Here is a 22,729-nt window from a genome sequence, read left to right on the forward strand (position 1 = left end):
AAAATTGATGGAAATCTTATGCATAGAACCATGGCCGCCTTCCTATAACTAATTTTTATAATTAGGACTTGATACAGATGGGTATATATATATATACATTCTATTATATGAGTGTGAATAACCTTCTTTGAATCGAAAAGCTTAGTTTTATTTCTAGTTTGTGATATATCATGTCATAGAAGCTGGTTACTAGCAGTAAATGGTTAATAAGGATTGCAGAGAATGTATTGGAAATATGAGAGTACTCATATAAATATATAGTGCGAATGAATATTTAGGAATAATCAGTGGCCGCTATGAGACAAGAGAAGATCACATGTACCACTGCTTCAATATCTCTGTGTCACACCACTCCCTCACTTGTTTTCATTGAAAAAGGTAACATTCTCTCTTTATGCAATCCTACTGGAATTCCCTTAGCCCATTGAAATCCCAGAACCATATCTTTCCCTGTAGGACTGTGGTGGACCAATCAAAGAGGAATCTTTTACATGAAATGTCACATTTAACTCTCAAATTTAGGGTTCATGAAGGCAATCCAACGAAGCAATCATACATTTTTCACTTTTTCCTTTTACCAACTAGCTACCCAAGTTTGATTTGCCAACGTTAAATCAAGTACTAATGAGTGTGTGTGTGTGTAATCATGGAATATATAGAAGGTAATAATAAACTTTAGCAAAATGCGAATCATATATAATTGTGGAATGTCGTCACAGAAGCATATCTGCTAAATGACCTAGCTTGGAATAATATTAAAACATGCATAAAAATTTAAGTACGTACAACAATCTCTGAGAATTGAGAAAAACAAATTGTTTTAATTAACAATATTGAGAGATAACCAAACAACAGCAATAAATTCCAATCTAGAGAGAGAGAGAGAGAGAGAGACAATAGTGGCTCGATATCATCTCGTGTCGATCGATTTGGTCCACACGTTCAATTCATCGACCACCTGCGAGGAACAGTTGCATGGCATGCAATGAGACAAAGACAAGAAGTTCACGGGTATGGCAAATCATAAAACCAAAAACGTATATGATAGATAAGTATCAATGATTAATTGTTCCACGACCCAGCTCTCTTCAAGAATGACCACACAGATATTTCCATGAAGCAAAAACTATTCAGGATAAACAGTAGAAAGACATGTGAACTGTAGTATAGCACGTAAAAATATAGAGTAACCTATTTCGCTTCCTTGTCAATTGTAAATAGCCACAGTATCACAATCATATTTCATTGTTGATTGCTTCCTTTTATAATGTGTGTGCGCGTGTGTTGGTCAAGAATGTGCTCTCTAATCTTTGAATTTCTGACGGCATAAATAGTCTCTTATCAAATATGAAAAACAAAAGTTTCGGGGTCACTATTAGCTGATGCACATAGGTATTGTTTGGTAGGAAGTATTGAAAATCAGGAATAGGGATTGGGATTGGGATTTAAAAAATCTACTAAAAGAATATTTAACATAAGAGATTGTTTGTTGTAGAAGATTAGTCAGACCTATGAATATGGAATTGGGGAATACTATAACGGAAGTGTTATTCCCCAATCCCACTTCTATGGGTTTATCTAATCCCATGTAACAAACAATTACTTATACTAAATACTATTTTAATGATTTTTCTCAGTTGCAATTCTAATCCCAATCTTTCATTTTCAATACTTCGTACCAAACGGGACCATAGGTTTTTAATTATCTCCTTGCAACAATCCAAAATGTAAAGGAAAACCAACAAACAAAAAAGAATAGTATGTGTGAGAGAGAGAGAGACTAACTAGATTATGGTTTACTGTTTTAATTATTAGCCACAGGTAGCTTCCGGAACCTGGGAAGCTTCTGTCTCAGATTATAAGATTCACTATTAAACAATGGTTGGGCATTTCATGGAATATGGAATGTGAAACTAATTAATTATAATTAAAACAATGGAACGGAATATCCATATATATTTTTTAGACCAAGTATAAACATGTGAGATTTGTGTTTATTGTGAATAAAGTTTAACATATATTAGTCCTTTGAGCTCTACTGGACACAAAAACAAAACATGAAAAGAGAGGGAGTTAGGGCTTGATATATGCTTAACTGGGTTTAGAGGGAACAAGTGAAACCAGGAGGAGGGGTTTTGCCACAAGCAACAAGAAGCTGAAGAGCGAGGGGAACATAAATGTTGAGGTTCAGAAGCTTCAACTTCAACGTCGTGCAGAGGCACACTGCCGCCTCAAGCTCCACCAACCCTTGCAGCACTGGGCAACACTTGTTCACCACCGGGTCTCCCACCACTACGTGCACCAATCCGTTCAGAAGATCCACACAAGCTCCCAGTTTCAGTGTATCTATCGGACATGTCGCTTGTGCTGGGCACGGCGCCTTCCCTCCTCCTTTGCTCGGAGTAGGCGGGTTCAGAATCGGCACCGGCGGAAGTGGAGGAAGATCCACTGGTGGCTTGATTGGAGGCAGTTCAACAGGTGGCTTGATTGGAGGCAGTTCAACCGGTGGCTTGATCGGCGGCAGTTCCACCGGTGGCTTGATCGGCGGAAGTTCCACCGGTGGCTTGATTGGAGGCAAGTCCACTGGTGGCTTCACTGGCGGGACAGTCACCGGAGGCAACGTCACTGGAGGCAGTGTTACTGGAGGTAGGGTTACTGGTGGCTTAACCGGCGGCGACTTCACCGGCGGCTTGACAGCGGGAGGCTTTTTGGCGGGCTTGTGCTTCTTGGGAGGTTTGCCTTTGCCACAGTAGGGACAAGCAAGAATGGGAGAGAAAGAGGAGAGAAAAAGCATGGAAATGAAGAGGAAAGCATAGAGCTTTGAAGACTCCATGCTTAAAGGAGCTTCAAAACTTCTCAAGTTATGTCCTCTGCAACAAGAAAGAAAGAAAGAAAGGAATGACCGGTAAGCATACAAGCTTTAATGGAAGAAGAAGGTGATATATAGGAGAAGCAGCATAGAGTGATGAAAGAAGCAAACAAAAAAAAAAAAGGTTCAGAAAAGTAGATCACGTGATGATGGGCCAATTGCTACGGTCAAAATGGTCGATGACAGTGAAATGCTAGTTGGCAAAATTACCTTGCCACTCTATATTTCATGTTGAATCATCAATTTTACTTGTGTTATTATCTTCTTCTTCTTCTTCTTCTTCTTCTTCACTAAACAACACACTGAAACATCTATCTCATTTCTATTTTGGCTTCTTCTTTACTTTCAGGGAATAAAAAGCATGATGTTAATCTCATCATCCCATGACACTGACAGGAACTCCTAGTTAGCTAATTAATCAGAAGAAAAAAAATACTTACTTATCACCCATATAGTAATTATTAGTTCACTAGATTAGATTGCATGTTAGCAGAGCAGAATTTTACAGCAAGTTGTTCATGTTTTTTAGTAGTTTTCTGGAAATGTACTGAGAAAGAGTAATTATGATCTTGTGTATGTGTATAGCGCAAAAAGGCAACAGCTTTTTAGAAGCAGGTCCCTGAGGACACGCGATTTTTAGAAACTACTTGTACTTAAGTTTCTTTTTCACCCCACCAAAAAGTATATATTGATTTTTCATTTTTCAATACTTATGAATCAAAGAATGTATTTGCTTTCTTGCATGTGCATAACAGAACCAACATGATGATTATGCCAATAGACCAGCTGGCCAGGAGAGCATCGTATTATGATACGTACACTTGGATTAGATCAAGTTCACAATTCGCATAAAGAGCCATAAAAGTATTCCATGAATGCTTCAGTACGGGTAATAAATATGATATCTTTTTTCCCCCCCCCCCCCAGAGAATAGGAACACCCATATATTATAAAATAAATAATTTCTAAATCTGATTTGGAGGAAAAGAAATTTAGCTGCACATTCAAAGGTCAAGTTAGACTCATTCTATCAGGAAGGAACTCATAGGTATAATTCAGAATCTCTCTGTTGCTGAGGATCATGCATGTCCACTGATTGAAATCTTGCAAGAAATGAAATGGAATAAACTGCAAACAGGGAAAAGAAAGTGTCCTTGTTTTAATTATTTGTTCACCCGAAACGAAGATAAGGTTAACATTAATGTGTCTTTATGGTAATGGCTGAATGATTAGACCTTCATAGAGACCAGTGAAATGTGAAGGGACTTTTGGCCCCATCGTTCACGTACATACATAGAATTTGCGATAGACACTTCAAAAAGTTAATTAATTTAATTTATTAATTATCTGATATGTCGATGAATTAATCCTGATCTGATCTATAATTCCAGAAGACTTCTTATTTTTGCAATATGCCAACATATAGTTGCACTGTGTCGGCAACCGAAGAACACTTGAGGATTATAATATTGGTTAACTAAGGACTTGGCTAATTGCGCTATTTTAATTTAATCAAAGTTGATCACTTTCAGGATAAAGGAATCCAATCAGGAAAATCACAAAATGCTACCTTGTCCTCTCCCAATTGATAACTCTCACACAGAGGATGTTCGAGTGGTCTCTTTCAAGCTGTATGTTTCAGTATATTGGTTTTTCACTGTTGGTATTCTTTTTCATGGTCTTATGGGACACTAACTACCGCTTTCTTGCTTTTTCTTCCTAACACTATGCTCTTCTTTAATCATGAGATCAAACTTTCCCTTTGGCTCGTGGGTGTGTGTGTGTTTGGGCATTGCAATGAAATGGCAGTACTTACAAATTTACATAATGAAAAGTGAGAACTGAATCCAAGATCCAATGATATATATTATTGTCGATGAAGATTCAAGGTCTGGGGGCGTAAAAGAACAAAGAATCATAAAAAGCAAATTATGACCGTAACTTTAAAAAGGCTGGCTAGAGTTTATGGCAAAAGGGACCAGAATCGTTAGGTGCAGGGTACCGAGGGGAAAAAATAGGAAGATTTGGCCCATGCAGGTCTCGAACCTGCGACCTTCGCGTTATTAGCACGACGCTCTAACCAACTGGGCTAATAGGCCAACTCGTGATGAGAAATACAACAAGAATTTAATTCAATATATATGCCATCTTTTCATAAACGACATCCCGCACCCTATTAAACTCCTTTCATCGGACGCGGCTTCGAGAAACTTAATTGCAACGAAATAACATTTAGCATACAAAATTTAACAATTAGCTATAGCCAGAACAGAAATTAATAGAAGGAACCTTAGTAAGGGAGAAGAATGGAGGAGTCAGGAGAGTGGTGATGAGATGGATGTATGGCAGAGTAGCTACAGCTAATGGAGAAGAAGAGGATAAAATGAGAGTGGGCGTAGGGGAACAGTACAGGGTGGCACCCCATGTGAAAAGAAGAGGCAAAGAAAATGATGATTCAGTGAGAGAGAGAGTAAGGGATGGGCTTTGATGGAGATGCGTAGTTTTGGTCTCTGTCTGTCCCTCACAACACGCCTCTCTCTATAATGCCTTCACTTCTTTGTAACCTTCTATATTGATCCGTGAGTCACTGCCTTTTCTTCTCTTCACTCTCTCATGTGATCTCTCTCTCTCTCTCTCTCATTCATCCCATTTTTGTTGCGTTCTAAAATTGCATGTGAACAGCTAGAATATACCATTCATCATCACCAACCATATATAGCAAAGCAAGTTACCGGTTAATCATTGGAAGTTGTATCTATATACATATTATACGGCACAGTAAACCGTAAGTGACCAATCTGTTAGTTCTTCATAGTTGATATCTTAGTGGTCCATATGTGTGTGTGTCTCTTTTGGATCGATATCTCAAGGTTTGAGATGTTTAATCTTTTACTTTGTTCATGCCAAGTCCAGACATCTTTTCGTCCCCGAAAAAACAAAGATGAAAAATTAGTACTGATCAGTCATTCAACAAGTCACATCGAAGAAGTTATAAAAATTCTTCCTTCTGCTTCTTCTGCTTCTTCTTCTTCTTGTGATGATGATGATGAAGATATGAAATTTGGATCACAGAATTTGTGGGGAAGAAAACAGCGAGGCCTATTAATTGAATTTTGTCGTCTGTATTGTCTTGTTATGCAGAGACATTAAATGGGTTCTTATTAGCTTGTAGTGTGAAATCTATTGGCTTCAATTTCTTCGCAGTGATGGACTCTCAGCATGTGAATATGGAGATTGGAGTCTTGTGATGATCAAGTGGCATTTGCTTCATCCATCGCCACACAATCCATTGGATTATGTATACAGTACAGTACACACACACACACATGCATACACGGCATTTCTTCCTACCTAGCAAATCCATACAAATTTTTCATATCAAATTATTTGAAAGCACTTTTAGGATTATTGAATAGCATGCTTACTCTCATACATGATAGGGTCCAGATAAAAAAAAATGTCATTATAATTTTCCCTTTCAAAATCAAATTTATGAAGAAGAGTTTGGTATTTTTTGTTCTCTTCTATGCTATCATGAAATTATATATAAGAGAGAGTATGGGAAGATACAGAGGCACATGCGGTCCATGTGGATACGGTCGGAAGTGTTTAGTTTAGGTGTGAGTTATATGATATTATATGTAGAGAACATTGGTTGATGGTGAGAATGATTATGGATGGACGAGGGCCAGCGTCAGTGTATATATATTGAACAATTGCAACAGGCCATATAAGTTATCAGAAGCTGCAAAAGTGATATTGAATGATGAGAGAAATATTTGGGTTTTTACGCAAGTGCATGATTTGGAGGCTCACCAGGTGATTGTGCTCACCAATCATAATCATGTTTGGGTGTGTGATATTCTTCTGTGTGTTTGAGTTGGGAGAGACTTGTAGCAATGGATGGCAAGGACCATGAGTTCTATTTCGTTTTCTTCAAAGGGGGGGGGGGAATTAGGACAACGATCTGTCTCGCTGTGATTTATTGGAGAAAAGGATTCATTAAGAATTTATGATGACAGATCTGTTATGCATATCTCACTCGATTATCCTTGTCTCTTTTTTTCTTTTTAAAATAATTAACTTAACTAATATTTTTAATTTTCAGGAATAAATTCTTTAACTTCGGATGGAGTATTTATCTAAGTCTTGTTTCTGTTCTGTAGGCTGGGGGTAAGTAGTTAATGACTTGAGTAACGGGCCAGTCTCAAAATGAATAATGATTGTATTGTGGACTTGGTGTGGTAATAGAATAGTTGCGCGACGGCTCTAGCATCTTATTGGGCTTTTAGATCATCGTCTACCGTGTCTCTATCAGTATCGTCCTTGCATGCCAACCTGAATATGAATTTCAATATTTTATGACAAAAACCATGATTCACTTTTAACGCATCTAGTCATACGGATGCTTCAATATTAAGCTGTAAAAGAGGGGGGGGGGGGGGGGGAATCTCACATGCTGTATGTTTTTTGCTATGAAATTTAATAGCAAATGCTTAAAAGCTGTACTTCAGCTTTTTGCACGTATGTATCCTTTTATTTGCCTCCCCCACGTTGTCAAAGATAAATGTGGCTGCCACAGGATCTTTGGCTATACAAGAAATATTAATGTTGGAGAACTGAATAAAGAATCCTTTACACCATAGTGGAATTTTCTAAATACAAAGCCCCAAAAATGGGGCAAAGTTGAACCTTTTCAGCCAGTTAATCAATCAATAAATGTAATTAAATATCATCAACATCAAGCCAATCATTTGACTCGTCTTCCGACTCCTTACCTTTAGAATGGGCGGCCTGGCGCCGGCTGCCTCCTCTCTCTGAGTTTTCACTCAGTTGAACCCAGTCACTGGATCCATCAGGTGATGAACCCCTTGTGTCCTGAGCCCTCCTATGGCTTGATGTTCTATCAGAGAGATCACTACCATCATCTTCTAGGTCACTGAATGAGATATCTTCCTGTATCAAGTTTTACGCAGCAATTCAATAAAGCTAATATCAGTGTTTTGCATCTTCCAACCAGTTTTCACTACTCACCGTGTCATCAATTTGTAGGCCTTTTGCTGCATCTCTTTTCTCGGTCATGGTATTGGTTTTCTCGGATGGAATATTTTCTCTCCCTATTGCAATGTCCTCCCTGTGTTCTTGATCCTGACTTAACTGATCACGTTCTTCTATCTGGCAGTCTCTCTTCTCTCCAAGTTTCTGCAGAAGCGCATCCCTCGCTTCAACAATCTGAACAAAAAAGAAGAAAGGGAAAACATATACATGAGACAACATATAATTAGGGAACATCGCCACTCAGCTTTCAGACAAGTATATTTAAAAAAAAAAAAAAAAGAAAGGAGGATCATATACACATATTATCTTCAAACAGATAAATCTTAGTCATGGGAGCCACAGATCAAACCACCTGAAAAGGTTACATAAACACGCCAAAACTAACTAAACGAAGGTCCTAAAATAGGCAAGGGCATACACTAAAACCATAGAAAATGTCTGCTATTATAGAGCTTTGCTTTCTATTGGAGCGACAAACTTCCTTCATATGTACAAGAAATGTTAGGAATATAAATATTTGTTGGGGGTTTTTTATTTTATCACAGAAATCTACAAGGATGATAGGGATAATATATAATCGTGGAGTAAAATGACCATATCTGATTGGTCAAGGAGACTATATATAGAGCTCTCCATTACTGAAAATCAGGTTCAAAAATCGAAAATACATCTGAAGAAACATAGCTTGCCTTTGGGGTTGACAGGCACTCAAAACCACGTTGATCTAGTCTTGGAAGCAACAGCAAAAAGTAGATCATCCAGAATTTTTCCACGTTCATGTAGCTGCAAAGATTGAGTCTAAGTGAAACCAATTCAGGCACCAGTCTTTCTATAGTTAATACATGTTCTCTCTGGGAATTGGACATGCTGAAATCTGTCAAATCAAATTGAAATTTCTTAATTAGTATTGAAGCAGGAAAAAAAGAACAAAGAACAACACATTTCGTTGGGTTTATCTTGCTTTATGCATGCCACACAAAACGCACTTGCAATGTTATAAACTATCTGACAGATCAAGTCACAATCATTTTTCTTCCAAAGAGCATTTGCAGAGGTGAGTGTTGACTTATGTTGAAGGACACAAGAATCCTGTTGACGTTACAATCATGTGGAGCTTGAGCTGGCCTTCTCACAAGAATAAATCTTACATATTATCATATAGAAACTGTTGAAGTTAGAGCTTTCATACTCCTCAAAACACACAAGCAACAGTTAAAGTCCTCTATGGCAGAATAAGTGAGATAAAGCTTCAATCCTTTCATAAGTTCAGTTAGGCCCTTCCATATATTGCGAGCCTATCAGCCAATAATCAAAGAAAAAACTTCATTTCCCCCCCAGAAAAATGGAATGTAGGAGTTCCAAAATAAGAATTCAGGAGAAAGACCAACCTTCTACAGAGGAAGTTCAAGTGGAAATGCAATTGCCACTAATTAGTTATCATTATGTTTGTTTACTCGAACTAGAATTCCCAAAGCGATCAACTTAATTCCAGTAACCCCCACCAGCCAAGAATCACACATGTTCAATTGAAAAAGAACGGGGAGAGACCATGAACGGTATACCTTACTATCACATAATCAAAGAGAGATGGAAATACCATGATCGAGTGGCGATGGAAATTCTATCCAACACTCGGGCCGCCTAGAAATTTCTCTCACAAAACGAACAACCTCATCCGTCGTCCCCGGAACAACCCCATCATTCCGATCATCACCTTCACCATTATCATCTCCCTGATCATCCTCTAAAGCTTGGCCCTCAGGCAGAATTAATTGAGAGGCAAACTCAGAAATTCCAGTGACAACTTTATTGGAGGAGAGAAGGGAGAGCGAGCTCTTGAAGGTTCCACCGATTTCCGCCAGATCGTTCCTGATCCCATCGACATCAAGACTTCTTGACGACGAGTCCACAGAATTGCCAGCGGAAGAAGAAGATGGCGGCGGAGCGAGGAAATTGGCGACGCCTCGGAAAAGAGAGGATACGTCATCTTTGATCGCAGAGCCACCGTGGCGATTGCCGGAGGAGCTCCGCTCTGGTGAAGACGCGGATGTAACGGCTGTGTGAGGATGGGGAGATTGGAGGTCGTCGTTGGACTGGAGAGTCTTGAAGAACCAAGACATCTGAATTAAGAGTAAAAGTGAAGATTTAGTAAATTTTTCTTGTTAAGTTTTGGGTCAATGGTCAGTGCGGTACTGAGGTTTCCGAATCGAAGCCAGCAAAAGAGAAATGAAGTCTCTGGGGAAAAAGTCAGAGATGAGGAAGATGATTGGAGAGGGAAGTCACCAAATTAAGGATGTTTAATTGTTTTTATAGTTTCTTATGTTTTCCTCGTAGAATAAATATTTTGTGTATAAATGTGTATTTTCACAAGCTTGCGACTTAACTTCAAAGGCTGGCCTGTGTTTCAACTACTGGCGGGTGTATAAATCTTCAGCATACACAATTTTATTTCAGAATTAAGTATATAATTCTTCTTCAAATATATGTTCGCCACATCCTAATCCAAAACTTAAGCAACAAATATATGTTCAACCCTTTATACTATTCTTTTTATTATAATTCAAATTAATATGTCTTCAACCAACTAATAAGCCTCAACCACTCCTTGCAAAAAGACCTAAAGTCTGTTAAAATTTTACCTAATTGGGAAAAAAGGCTAATAGTTCTTTTTTTGTGTTTTTCAAATAAAGGAAATAATTTATTGAATTGTATAAATGATTACTATCTTGCCTGTAGATTATACGACTGAAAACGGGGCAATTAACATATGACTTATTTCAACACTACAACATTAAAGGAATAAACATTTCTTTGTTATGCTAATCACAATATCTTTTTATTAGAGGTAATATTATTCAAGATATTATCGTATACTAAATATAAACAACTCTCTTAATAAATTAATTCGTCAATCCACTAGACTCAACCTTATTAATAGGAATGAACATTTCTAGTACAATAATAATCATGTTTTCTTGAGAATAATACAAGAGACCCAATAAAAACTCTTGTCAAACTACATTTCTTCTGGCCACCAAAAAAAAAAATCGACTTCATATCTTTGTTGGGGGGAAAAAAATTAAAGGTCAGACAATCAAAATATAAGTTCTTATAGCGACAACGAGTAGAAAAATTGACAGGTATTTATAAGTTGATGACAATGGATGATGATACATGCATATGAATCAAATGTAGTGGATAAAATATAAGAACGCCGATTTAATGCATGGGACAAATACAATAAGGGGAAAAAAAGCCCGTGAGACATGACACGTGACCACCACCCCTGCATTAAATTAAATAATAAAAATCTTGAACTAAATCACCCAACCAAAAAGGTGCATGTGAAGAGAGGGTGTATATGAGGAGGAAGATTTAAAAAAAAAAAAAAAGAGTTGCTGGGCAACACATATCGCGTCATTACTGATTTCGGGTTACTCGATGAAACCCTCTTAGCTTATGTTTTTTTTTTTTGCCTCACCCAAAACATATATATCTTTTTATTGAAAGCAATCCTATCTGTGGCTCTGTCGAGTACTAAATGTGAATATCCTTTTCAACGAGAATTCGAATCTTGGTTCGTCACGTTATGAGAACTAACCTCTTCTGTTTATGTTTTTAGTTATTTATTTATTTTTATTTTGGGTTGAAAATCACTTGTATTCCGCAGAGATACTTGGTTGGTTCACCATCAACTGAGCTTTATGGTAGCCTCCGTCCTTGTCCCGCATTTATCGTAGTTCATTGATATTTGCACCACAATCGTTTTCATCTATTATTTCTCCTCCATCCACTTTGGCAGGTTTTTAGATGACATCATAACCATCTTCTCTATTTGCTCTCAGTTCACTCTGGGATAGAAAGCACATCAGAGGAAGACTACAACAGAGAGAGGGGAACAGGATGCAGCGTATTACCTCTGATCCTAATTATAAGAGCTAGTTAGCTAATTTGAAGATTAAAAAAAAAGTTAAATTAGTTACTTGTAATAAATAGATGTTGTCTTTCCAAAAATATCTTTATTAATCAAGTGTATTAGTTAGAACGACTATTGTTAGAAAATTAACTTGAAAAAAAAGTATAAATATAATAGACAAAGTGAATTAGAGTCTTATATTTAGGATCAAAATAAAAGTCAAACAAGATCTTATATTAAGGACCGGAGATAGTATATAATAAGCAAATAATTATAAATAATATTTATACATGCCAAGAAAAATCTAATCGCCCACAAATTTATTGTGCTGGCTCTCGATCATTTAATTGTAGGCAAATATGTACCATTCAAACCATTGATTACACCTTAAATCATATCCGGTTACTGTATATTAGACATGATTCCTTCTAGCCGTGAAGCATCAAGAATTAACTTCCATACAGAAAACTTCTCCCCAACTAATGGAAGAACTCATTTTCACTTAGCAAGTTTAACAACTCTTGGAACCATTTTAAAAAAATATTTTTACATAAATCGAGACAAAAAATTTTTTTTTACATATTTATCTTGTACGACATGTAAATTTTGTTGGCAAGAGTATTGTGACACTCTCCAATCATTTCTTTTGGGTTTAACTGCTAAAACTGAACATTTGGAACAAAACGGACCAAAATTAACAGCCAGTGGGGTGATGCTATATATTAAGCATTTACCCAGAAAATTCATAAGTGGTCTACAGGAAGCTGACAAGTGATCACTTACAACATTTAAACTGACAGTTCACAAATTTTTGTTTGATAAATGAAGTATCAATAATCACATGATACAAACAATTTCTATCATACATGAAAAAATCCAACAAAAAGAAAAAACTGAGAGAAGTTATCCAGAACAATTTTTCTGCTAACGCATTAACAGTAATGGATCAGGAGAAAGAAAAAAATTCTAAGTGGTCTGAATAAAAGCTCATTATCAGTTTTCTTGAACTTAATAGCCAAATAATGAAAAACCTCTCTCTCACTAAATTATTCAATAAAGAATTTCACTCTTGCTATCTACTGCACATACACAACATATAGTACAAGTCTGTCTATCCTTGGTGTCTCCCAATCTCAGAATCCAAAACTGAGCGTCCGCGTTTCTCTTCATCGAGTTTTATGTAGAAAGAATTTGTTTTCCAGGTGAAGTGTCTACATGAGACCGGTGTATGGATTGTACGCTTGAACAGGCACACCCGAGCCATAGGGGTGGACAGTAGCTCCATAAGGATTTCCAAAAGGGTTAGAAGATTGTTGCTGAGGGGCCATCATCATCATTTGCTGCTGCTGCTGCTGCTGAAACATGAAAGCCTGCTGCTGGTTGGTCATGGCAGCCATCTGGACAGAAGGAGGAGCAGCAACCGCATTAGAAGCGAAAAATGGATCGTGCACTGTCGGCTGCATCATTGTTCCCATAGGCGCAGGCTCCCATGGATTATAGCTCACATTCTGGTTGTTCCTTCTGACTGCATCATCATATAGGCTGTCTAGTGTAAGCTTGTCTAACCCTCCCGCCTGATCATTCAGATAATCCATCAACACTCGTTAGAAGAATAACAAAAGGATGAACTGACTGCATGAAGGACAGAATATTAAATTGAGCAGAAATTTTCAAATAAGGCTTCACCAGTTTGCTAGCTGCAGAAGCACTCTCATTAGAACTTGGAGCTGTAACAAGTGCCAATTCCCAGCCTGTAGTTCCATTTTCTTGTTTTGAAACAGAAGTTGGCTGATCAGCTGAAACCATCAGCAATGAGTAAGTCATAAGAAATGACACTAGGATACATGCCTACAAGACTAAAGTATTGAAATTTTAGCTGCACACCAAGGGAGGAAATGAAGGGAATGCCAAAGCATAATTCACTCAATTAAGTCGTTAAAAGTCGGAGGTTTAGCCCTAAGAATGTTTAGAATCATTCTTCTTCAAAGAGAACCATTCAGTCCACTTATAATCAAATAACTTATTCATACCCACAAGTGCAAATCCACAACCTTATTTTACCAATACAATTAAATAGAGGAAAAGGAAGAACAGCATACCAACAGGAACAATGGCTAATGCCAAGGCATTCTTCTCTTCCAACTCTGATGCAGCAGGAACAGGATCATCCAAATTCTAGATGGCAAGCCAAAACAAAGTAAGTTCGTAGTTGCAGCTAAAGCATCATTTAAAAATCAGATCGTATCCAAATCAACCAGTTAGCAATCAGCCCAAGTCAAAAGCAGGAAACTAAGAGGAGTTCCAATAATTTACCAACAAATCAGGCGGTGGTTGTGCTGCAGGTGCTTCCACTTTTACAGGTTCAGGAGGGGGAGGTGGAGGTGACTCCTGCACAGGTGCTGCAGGTGCCTCCTGCGCCTCTGATGTCTTGTTGTATTCTATAGCCAAAACTTCTTTTGGAGGGGCAATTTTGTTGTCAATGCCCTGGTCCATAATTATACACGGAAATCAGTTTATTAAGGTATTAACAGAAGATTCCATATGTTTAGACCCCAATGTATTACTCCAAAGCTTTTTGGGCATGAGAATAACGTGACTTAAATATTCACCAAGCTGCCATATTACAAAATGGTTGGACCATCTTCTTAATCACAACTTGTGTCAAAATGATTCCCCTTTGCATTCGACTTCTAGCAGCAAGCATATTTTTGTTATTGACAAGTAGATAGCCAATAGGAATATGACTGCGTCAATTATAAGTACAACAACTAGAAGTTCCTTCTTTTTCATTTTGCACTTGCATCCATAACATCAGTCTTGTCAATTCCTGATTTGTAAGGATATGTGTTCAGATTAGAAAAGACAGTGCCGTACCTGATCCTTGCGGACTATTGAATCCCGGGGAGCATCTTTGACATACTCTTCCATGGCTTGCAGAAATGATGCAGGGGGCTTCATGTCATCAACTAATTTCACTCAGTATTGTATTTAAACAAATATTTTAAGAAAATAGTAATTGAAAAGGCAAGAGACATGAGCCAACAAACCTGCTCGATTTTAACAAATTTCTCTCCTCGCCCAATATCAAGATTTCGACATATTTCATAAAACTCAGACAGTCTCTCAGCCTGGAAGGAGTCACATTGAGGATATTAAAAGATAACCACGGGGACAAATAGAAGAATAAAAAAGAATTCTACAAGTAATACCTGCTTCCCAGCCCTCCTGTATATATCAAGAGCTCTCAAAGCATCAGACCGTTGCATCTCAAAAAACTGTGACAATACTCTCGTTAATACTTGAAAAGTTTAATATTGAAGCTTCATATTTAAGACAACTCACAACCGTACTATACCTTATCAACCAGATTGATAGTGCCATCACTAATAGCTTGATAAATTTTAGTGCTTTCTGAAGCGACCTACTTAAAACAAAAACTATATTCAGAAAAGCATAATGAAAACCAAAACTATCCAAAAAAAGCGTAAACAATTCACCCACCATTGAAAGTGCTAGCTGAATGACAAAGTTATTCACAGCTGCTCCCTCTGGCTGCACCACATAAAAGTTTTATCAGTTGTTAAAAAATTACAGTGCATCACCATTGAAGATTCGTTTCATATATTGGGACATATCATCTGTGAAATGCTTGGTTATAGTCCAATTTAACTTGAACAAGTAAATTAAAAGTATACCTGACAACAAAGAACACGAAACAGAAGTTCTTGTAATGCTGGCAACTGCTCCAACAACTCTGCAGTGTCCAAATCTTTAGTCCTCTGTGACAAAAATTACAATTAATCTATCGTTCCTTAAGGTGTTAATTATTAGCATTGAAGTAACAAAATGTGCATGGGTTGTCGCTAATAATCATAGGTGAGTATTATTCTGCATCAGGTTATCATCTCACTTTCTTCTTTAATAAATTACGTTCACATAGGTCATCTACATACAGTAAAGATACTCGACCAAAATGAAACATATATTGCATTTAGAAGATTTGTACTCACTGGACGATCTGTCTCAATGTCATACTTCAATACACGAAAGCATTCCAGTCTTTCCTCCAAAAACAATGCATAAGTGCGGACCCATGCTGAATAATCCCATGCTGAGCAACAAATAAATGCCAAGGAGTTAGTAGCAGTGACAACAACATCAATGGCAGAAAGAGAAGCTAAGTTACCATTTGGACTGGAATCATCTTTGAAATGAGACATGTTGAGCATATGACTTCTGCTTCTGCCATAATTTATGAGTTCCTCATGGAATGTGGGATCCACTTCCCTTAGGGCACGGTGAATAACAATTAAAGTTTTTAAAGCAACCTGTGGGCAAACAAACTGTCAGCCAACCGTATAGAAATTGCACAAACACACAATTCCTCAAACAACAGCGGCTCCAAACCCTATCAGCAAAAATTTCTATCGACCAAATCACAGTAAGCCAACAACCACCAGTTGATGATAGGAACAGAAAAGAAGCACATTGAGCATGCATGATTCGGCCAAAATAGAACAGGAGGACCACAGAAGTTGGCATGAAAACATGGCTTCTATAAATATTATACTTTCATTTCTAGATGAAAAGATTAAAATTAACTCAATCACATAACATGGGGAGATGCAAGATATGATTAAATTGATCACATACTAAGTAAGGTCATAGACATGATGTTTGAGTTTCCACCATAGCCGCATATGACACAGAAGCATCCAGCAGAATGAATTCAGATGAAATGCCCAAACGACTTTACTATTCAAAAATGTACTTGCCAAGCAAACACGAGTTCCAAAAAGCTCCATAACGTGTTCCCCATCCTTTAGTGAATACATTGAAAAGTTTTTTGTCCCTATGGTATCTAAAATATTCACAACTCAGATGCATAATTACCAAAACCTGATATACCTACCGCCCAGTTATGTGTCTTTGACAAACGTCTTGCGAGAGCATGGATGCAATAAGCAACATCAGCCCGAGGTCTAGTGGCAGAGACCGCAGAAAAAATAGCTGCGAAAAGAAAAACAATCAATAGATGGAGCAGAGACCCTAACACCTGACAAACCATCCCTTCTATAAGCACGTCACAACTCGCAAGTAGCAAAAACATAGAATGAGTCAAAAACAGATCAATAGGACAAGTTCCTGTACAAAACGATACATTAGGACGAACAGTTATCAGGGGAGCGGACAAACCTCTTATATGTTTCTCCTTTGATGGACGCTCCACATGATTTGTGGCTCTCACTATAGCAATGTCCAATTCCTGCAAAACATGATATCATGTAAGGAGATATGGGAATACGCGTGACTGAGCATGTGATGAAAGAGATTATGCGCATGAGAATCACCTTGTAATCACTGTTGACTTTAGCCAATGAAACTGTTGTCGTGTCCTTCAGGGCTCCGAGAGCTTTTCTTAAACTATTCTGCGTGCCTCCTGACATTCTCTCCCTCTCTCAATCAGGAAATCCTGCTGGAAACCGAGGATAAGATTTTGGTCAATTCCAAGGCTCATCCCTTTAATTACACATCAAATATTCCAAGTCTCGAACAGCAAATAAAAACAAAATAGTGTAAATTGTGAATCTATTCAGATCCAAACAAGTAGACAACCACCACCGGCCCTATAGTAACCATCCTTAGAACTCCAATCCAAGAACAGACTTCAAAATTCCAAAATCAATAATATCACCAATAATCTTTTCAATCATCACTGGGATTGCAACGAGAACTAAGAGATTTTGACCAAAACAAAGCTACATGGAAAGCCATCGCATTATTCAAGGCATGGTCAGTTCACTGAATTTTCTTTGACGAGATTAAAATCAACATCAACCATAACAACCAAGCAATATCTCCCCTTGGACAAAATTAGAAAGAAAAAAAAAGATGATAAAGAAGGATCTAGGACATTACAAGAGCAAACCGATTCACACAATTAAACAAGTACATCAGCAGATAATCCGCGAAAAGAGAAATAAAAAAGATGAACCACAGAAGCGAAACGAGTTGACTGAGCTGGATTTACCTGTAGCTGAATCGAGAAGAGAGAGAGATGAAGAGAACGAAGAACAGAGAATGAGGAGAGAGGAGGGGAAAAAGAGGGAGATGCTGGCTCTATGACCAGAACAACAAAACAGTGGAGAACCAATTTGAGCTTGGTTTGGTTAATTGGTTGGATCGTCGGCGTCTAAGACGTAATTTGCAATTGCCTTTTTAATTAGTATATATTTTTTTAGCATATTTTCGTTTTTCTTGTCTCAGAATATGAAAATGCGGGGGTGGATGGAGCTGTACTGTCCTTTCTGGTTAAACGAATGCGCCATGATACCGGGGATGTGATAGTAATTTTCTAATTGAGAATGGTCAATTTAGTTTTGTATATTAAGACTTCTTAGCATGACATTCAGTTGGAAAATAATAATAATTCCATATAAAAAAACACTGTCATCTAGTGCTTGTTTAGCAAACACATGTAATTATTTTAAAAAATTATTTTTTACATACAAAATTCATCTCATATAGGAAGAGAATTTTTAATCAATTTAATTAATTAATTTTTATACTCTTTTATTTTACCTGTTTTTATTAAAATTTTATATATGAGAATTCACTAGGCTTTGGAAGAATTTGAAGCCTATGTTGCTATGAAATTTGGAGTTTGTCCCGCACAAAAATAAAAGCCAAAAGGAATAGGGTTGGAGATTCTGAAATAAAAATCTATCTCCATGTTTATAAAATAAAAATAAAAATAAAGTGGGTTTTGTTTTGTAATTACAAAGGGCAAACTTCAAGTTTGAGACTGGGTTTTATCTTCTACATTTGTCCTTAGCGCATATGCAGTTCTTCTCCCCTGCTAGCTGTCTGAAGACAAACGCGCGGCAATTATCAAGAAGGCGTTCAGTTCGGGTTAACGCACTAGGATTATGGGCGGCGTTTAAAAACGCACATTTCACATAAATTAATATAAAAGTACTCTCATATATTCATTTTATATTTTATAAAAGAAAAATCTTTAAAAAATGACTATTAAATTTCAAATTTCTAAATCAAGAATTACTACAAAATGTATTGTCATTTGCTTTTCGAATGTAGTCATTTTCTTTACGAGTATAGTAACTAATACTAATTTAGAATTTTGAAATTTAATAATCACTTTTTTAGGATCTTTCCTTTTATAAATTATAATTAAAAAAATTATTTATAAATTATTCTAAACATACCCTATTATAACTGACTGTTTTTCATTCGACTTTCTACTCAATAAAATGAGTAATTTTTTAGAGGATACTTGAAGTTTTTAATTATTCATATTATTTCTATTCCTATTATAATTATAATTTGAATAAATATAATTCTGAAAAAAATATAAATATAGTTATCATGTTTTCATTTTAACATTAAATTCAATAAGAGTACCATGCACTTACAGAATTTGGAAAATAAAATTTTCTTGTAAATTGTCTTGTGTGTTTTTATTACGATTTTTTCTAAGTATATGTATCTTCTTATAAAAGAGAATCATGTTTGAAATATTATTAGAAACTATATGTAAATATGTCTTCTTGTGAAAATTTACCAAGTTACGAAAGATTAACTATTTAGCCAGACTCAACCTTTTTTGTGCTTTTATTGACAGTTACTGATTGTCTGCGCCAATCATGACATGTTCATTTTATTTCATAATTTACGACATGCATCAATTAAAATGAAATTATAGATATCAAAATCAATATTAGATCAACAATGACATTAATCCTTATTAAAAATTGTGGCAACAAAAAAAGTCAATTAAAAATGATATTACAACAAATGGATGCAAATTGTTAAATAATAAATCAAACCGAATGAGTTTATCCTACAGTTCAAGATCTTGATTTGGCCAAACACCGTAACTCAAGAGCTACCAAACACATCCACAATAATTTTGATATTTTCTTTTTACTCCTTTCACGTTATATTTTTTTCCTCCTGGTTTGAAATATTGACTGCTTTTTTGTCTGAGAAATTTTGACCCGATCAAAAATTTTAATTTACCCTCGTTTGGTATATAGAAGAGCTTTTATGGAAGTGGAAGTAGAAGTGGAGTGGAGGTGATTCTAAAGTATGTTTGGTATGCAATGGAAGTGAGATATAATTTGTAATAAAAATATCCATTTATAATGTGAAAAGACCTATATGCCTTGACTGGAAAAAAAGAAACTCCCCCCAGTCCAAATTCTCAGTCGTGCCGTCAGCCACCAGCCACCGTAGCAATCCACCATAACCACCCCGCACACAAACACAACCATCATCCTCCATTTTAAAAACAACTATCAGCCATCAATAATCAATAGCAATTCAAAAAAAAAAAAAAAGATTCAGAAGCAGAGCCTCAGAGGCATCGCCATAAAATAAGAGAAGAGGAAGACGACAGGACGGAGAGTTTTGGGCAAATCACAATCTCTTTTTCATGGCTTCATGGTCGCGAGTCTGAATCAAATTGGATGATCGCGAGTCTGCCAACCTCTCCCTCACGAGGACGACAGCAAAGATGGTTGCAACTCGCAAGTCTCCCTCACGGCTTCAGATCTGAGAAATCTGAAGCCATCACCGCCGTGAGGGAAAGGCTGGGAGACAAGGACGATGGCGGAAAATGATTACAACTCCAATGCTTATAGATCTGAAGTTGTCGCCCTCCAACTATATGATGATCTGCTGCCTCCTAATCTCAGATGAAGCCGTCGTCGCCTGTACCTTTAGATCTGAAGTCGGCGGTGTCTTCAGCTGTGCTCTTCATCATTATCACTGCTTCTCATGGACGTTTGTCGTCGCCGGAGGTTGCTAAAGGAGGAGGTTGTCGAATGGTTTAGGAAGAGGAGGGTTATAATGTTAGGGCAAACTTGTCAATAAATTATAAAATTGAGGATATGATGGTCTGAAAAAATTCACTTCCATTAACTGGATGAGTTCCATGGGTCATAGGGTAGAAGTCGGTTCCAGCATTTTTGGTGGAAGTGAGTTCCTAGAGAATTGAGTTCCAGCACAACACCAACAAACAACAAGGTTGATTCCACTTCCACTTCACTTCTCTCCTTCCAATTCCTTGCCACCAAACGAGGCATTACTTGTTATATAACATTGGTCAACGTCCAAACTATAAATTCAAATACACAGCATAATATTCTTTCCATTCCAGGCCACAGATGCTTTCTTTTCCATAAAAACTTGAATTCTATTAAATAAAAATCAAGGTTATATATTATTATGTCGAGATTAAATTTGAATTAAAAAAAAGGATATTTTTCGGATGAAATTAAATTATTTTTGTCAAGTAGTTAACCGAGGTCGCAAACCTAATCGCACTAACCTGTACCTCATCTAAAATAAATATATAGAAATAATCCACAGTTTCAATAAAATTGGAAATAACTATGAGATCGAGATATATTAAAAAAGAGAGAGAGATATAAGGATAAGATAATTGGAATAAGTATTTTTTTTTCACAATTGACAAGCTTCTGCTGATTAAAACAAAGGAATGACATCATATGGGGATTGTTAATTATGAATTAAAAAAGTTTGGGGGCAATATATATGAATTATATATATATATATGATTAAGTCTTTGTGTGTGTGGATTCGGAATGAACAAGTTGCTTGAGGAATACTCCAAGGGGGAAAAGTCTTGTCTTCAAACAAGAGACCAGTAAGAAAAGAGAGTTGCTTAGAAAAGGGCAAATTGAACATGACCCTGCGCTGCCAGCTATTTTTAGAGTTTATTATTACACATTCTATTGGTTCTTTTTGTCATCTGTTAAAATATTTACATTTATTTTTTTACAATTTACATAATGTTTGATTTTTTTTAAATCAAACCTGAAATGTTATTATCTGGTAATGTTTTGTTAATGCTTTAAATCTTAATGTCCACTTTTTTTTAATGCTGTTAGAATTAAAGGACTGAAAGCATTTTTATAAAATTAATGAATCAAATTAAATATTATGGTGAATTTGGGATTAGAGGACTAAATATACACTTTTATCAAAAATATTATGATTAATGTTACACATATAATTATCATTGCTGCCTATAGATATAATTGGTATACATAGTAAGCACCTTTTATCACGTGGTACAAGAAATAACAATTGTTAAGATCAGATTAAAATTTCTTTCAATGAATACATATAAAAAATTCTCAGTAATATCAGTAAAAAAAAAATAAACACTTTTTTTGTATATCGCGCAAAATTTAGCAATTAAATGAAGAAAACATTCTTTCACAGATACGAGTACATCGCCTTATACTGGTGCAGCTTAATTAATGTTAATTGTGTACTACTATGTCATTAGAGAGAGAGATAGAGAGGGTAATATATTGATATAGATGATTAATTAAAATAACATGCTTAATTAATTCTTATAAGTACTGCAACGCTTAACATATATGGAAGTTCATTAGATAATATCTGCCAACTAAACAGTCAGTTAAAAGATCCAAAATCAACCTAATTAGGAAATGGACATAAAAGATTATATGCTGAAGGATATACCAATTAACTTAATTGATAAAATTAGAAATATTTTATTGTTGTTGAAATAATTAAAGGTGGAGTTCAATTTATAATAATAAATTAATAATCCATAAATGGTCCCATATGATGCGCTTAGTCAATGATTGCCACCATGCATGCACTCATTTCTATATTTTTAAAATCATTCACACAAAAAATATGTATTATAATTATTGGACACCAACTTTGTTCTCATCCCACTTTCCCCTTGGCTGTTCTTTCAATATTAGAATCAAAAGAATCTTCTCCTCCTCGTTGTGTCCAACTCTAACAATATATAATAAATAAATTTATATTAATAACTAATAATAATTTGGCATCTGTTT

General features: G+C 36.2%; 3 protein-coding genes and 1 non-coding gene across 6 annotated transcripts; all 4 read right to left on the reverse strand.

Moving 5' to 3' along the window:
• Positions 1–654: 654 nt before the first annotated feature.
• LOC114713429 (36.4 kDa proline-rich protein) lies at positions 655–2,927 on the reverse strand. The gene is made up of 2 exons (XM_028898072.1): positions 2,096–2,927; positions 655–958 (listed from the first exon to the last, which is right to left on the reverse strand). Exon 1 carries the CDS (start codon positions 2,831–2,833, stop codon positions 2,102–2,104), a length of 732 nt encoding a protein of 243 aa, XP_028753905.1. The 5' UTR covers positions 2,834–2,927; the 3' UTR covers positions 655–958; positions 2,096–2,101.
• A 1,967-nt stretch (positions 2,928–4,894) lies between these two features.
• On the reverse strand, positions 4,895–4,968 carry TRNAI-AAU (transfer RNA isoleucine (anticodon AAU)). Its single transcript has one exon. It is a non-coding gene; the product is annotated as a tRNA-Ile (tRNA).
• A 1,980-nt stretch (positions 4,969–6,948) lies between these two features.
• LOC114713442 (uncharacterized) lies at positions 6,949–10,206 on the reverse strand. 2 transcript variants are annotated; one of them, XM_028898091.1, is made up of 5 exons: positions 9,525–10,206; positions 8,617–8,801; positions 7,904–8,101; positions 7,648–7,825; positions 6,949–7,207 (listed from the first exon to the last, which is right to left on the reverse strand). In XM_028898091.1, exons 1-5 carry the CDS (start codon positions 10,045–10,047, stop codon positions 7,170–7,172), a joined length of 1,122 nt encoding a protein of 373 aa, XP_028753924.1. In that variant the 5' UTR covers positions 10,048–10,206; the 3' UTR covers positions 6,949–7,169. The 2 variants fall into 2 exon arrangements, with proteins under 2 accessions (XP_028753924.1, XP_028753923.1); XM_028898090.1 differs by lacking the exon at positions 6,949–7,207 and having other exon boundaries at positions 7,351–7,825; positions 9,525–10,205.
• Positions 10,207–12,622: 2,416 nt separating this feature from the next.
• Positions 12,623–18,007, reverse strand: LOC114713455 (putative clathrin assembly protein At5g35200). Of its 2 annotated transcripts, none has more exons than XM_028898108.1 (16): positions 17,875–18,007; positions 17,195–17,316; positions 17,040–17,109; positions 16,756–16,853; positions 16,030–16,171; positions 15,854–15,954; positions 15,539–15,622; positions 15,345–15,395; positions 15,199–15,264; positions 15,053–15,118; positions 14,891–14,971; positions 14,718–14,795; positions 14,157–14,327; positions 13,943–14,018; positions 13,530–13,639; positions 12,623–13,417 (listed from the first exon to the last, which is right to left on the reverse strand). In XM_028898108.1, exons 2-16 carry the CDS (start codon positions 17,288–17,290, stop codon positions 13,055–13,057), a joined length of 1,653 nt encoding a protein of 550 aa, XP_028753941.1. In that variant the 5' UTR covers positions 17,291–17,316; positions 17,875–18,007; the 3' UTR covers positions 12,623–13,054. The 2 variants fall into 2 exon arrangements, with proteins under 2 accessions (XP_028753941.1, XP_028753940.1); XM_028898107.1 differs by having other exon boundaries at positions 17,195–17,319.
• Between the last annotated feature and the right edge of the window lie 4,722 nt (positions 18,008–22,729).

This window comes from Neltuma alba, unplaced genomic scaffold, assembly GCF_004799145.2.
Source record: "Neltuma alba isolate B1F8T4 unplaced genomic scaffold, ASM479914v2 tig00011426_pilon, whole genome shotgun sequence".
NCBI lineage: Eukaryota > Viridiplantae > Streptophyta > Magnoliopsida > Fabales > Fabaceae > Neltuma > Neltuma alba.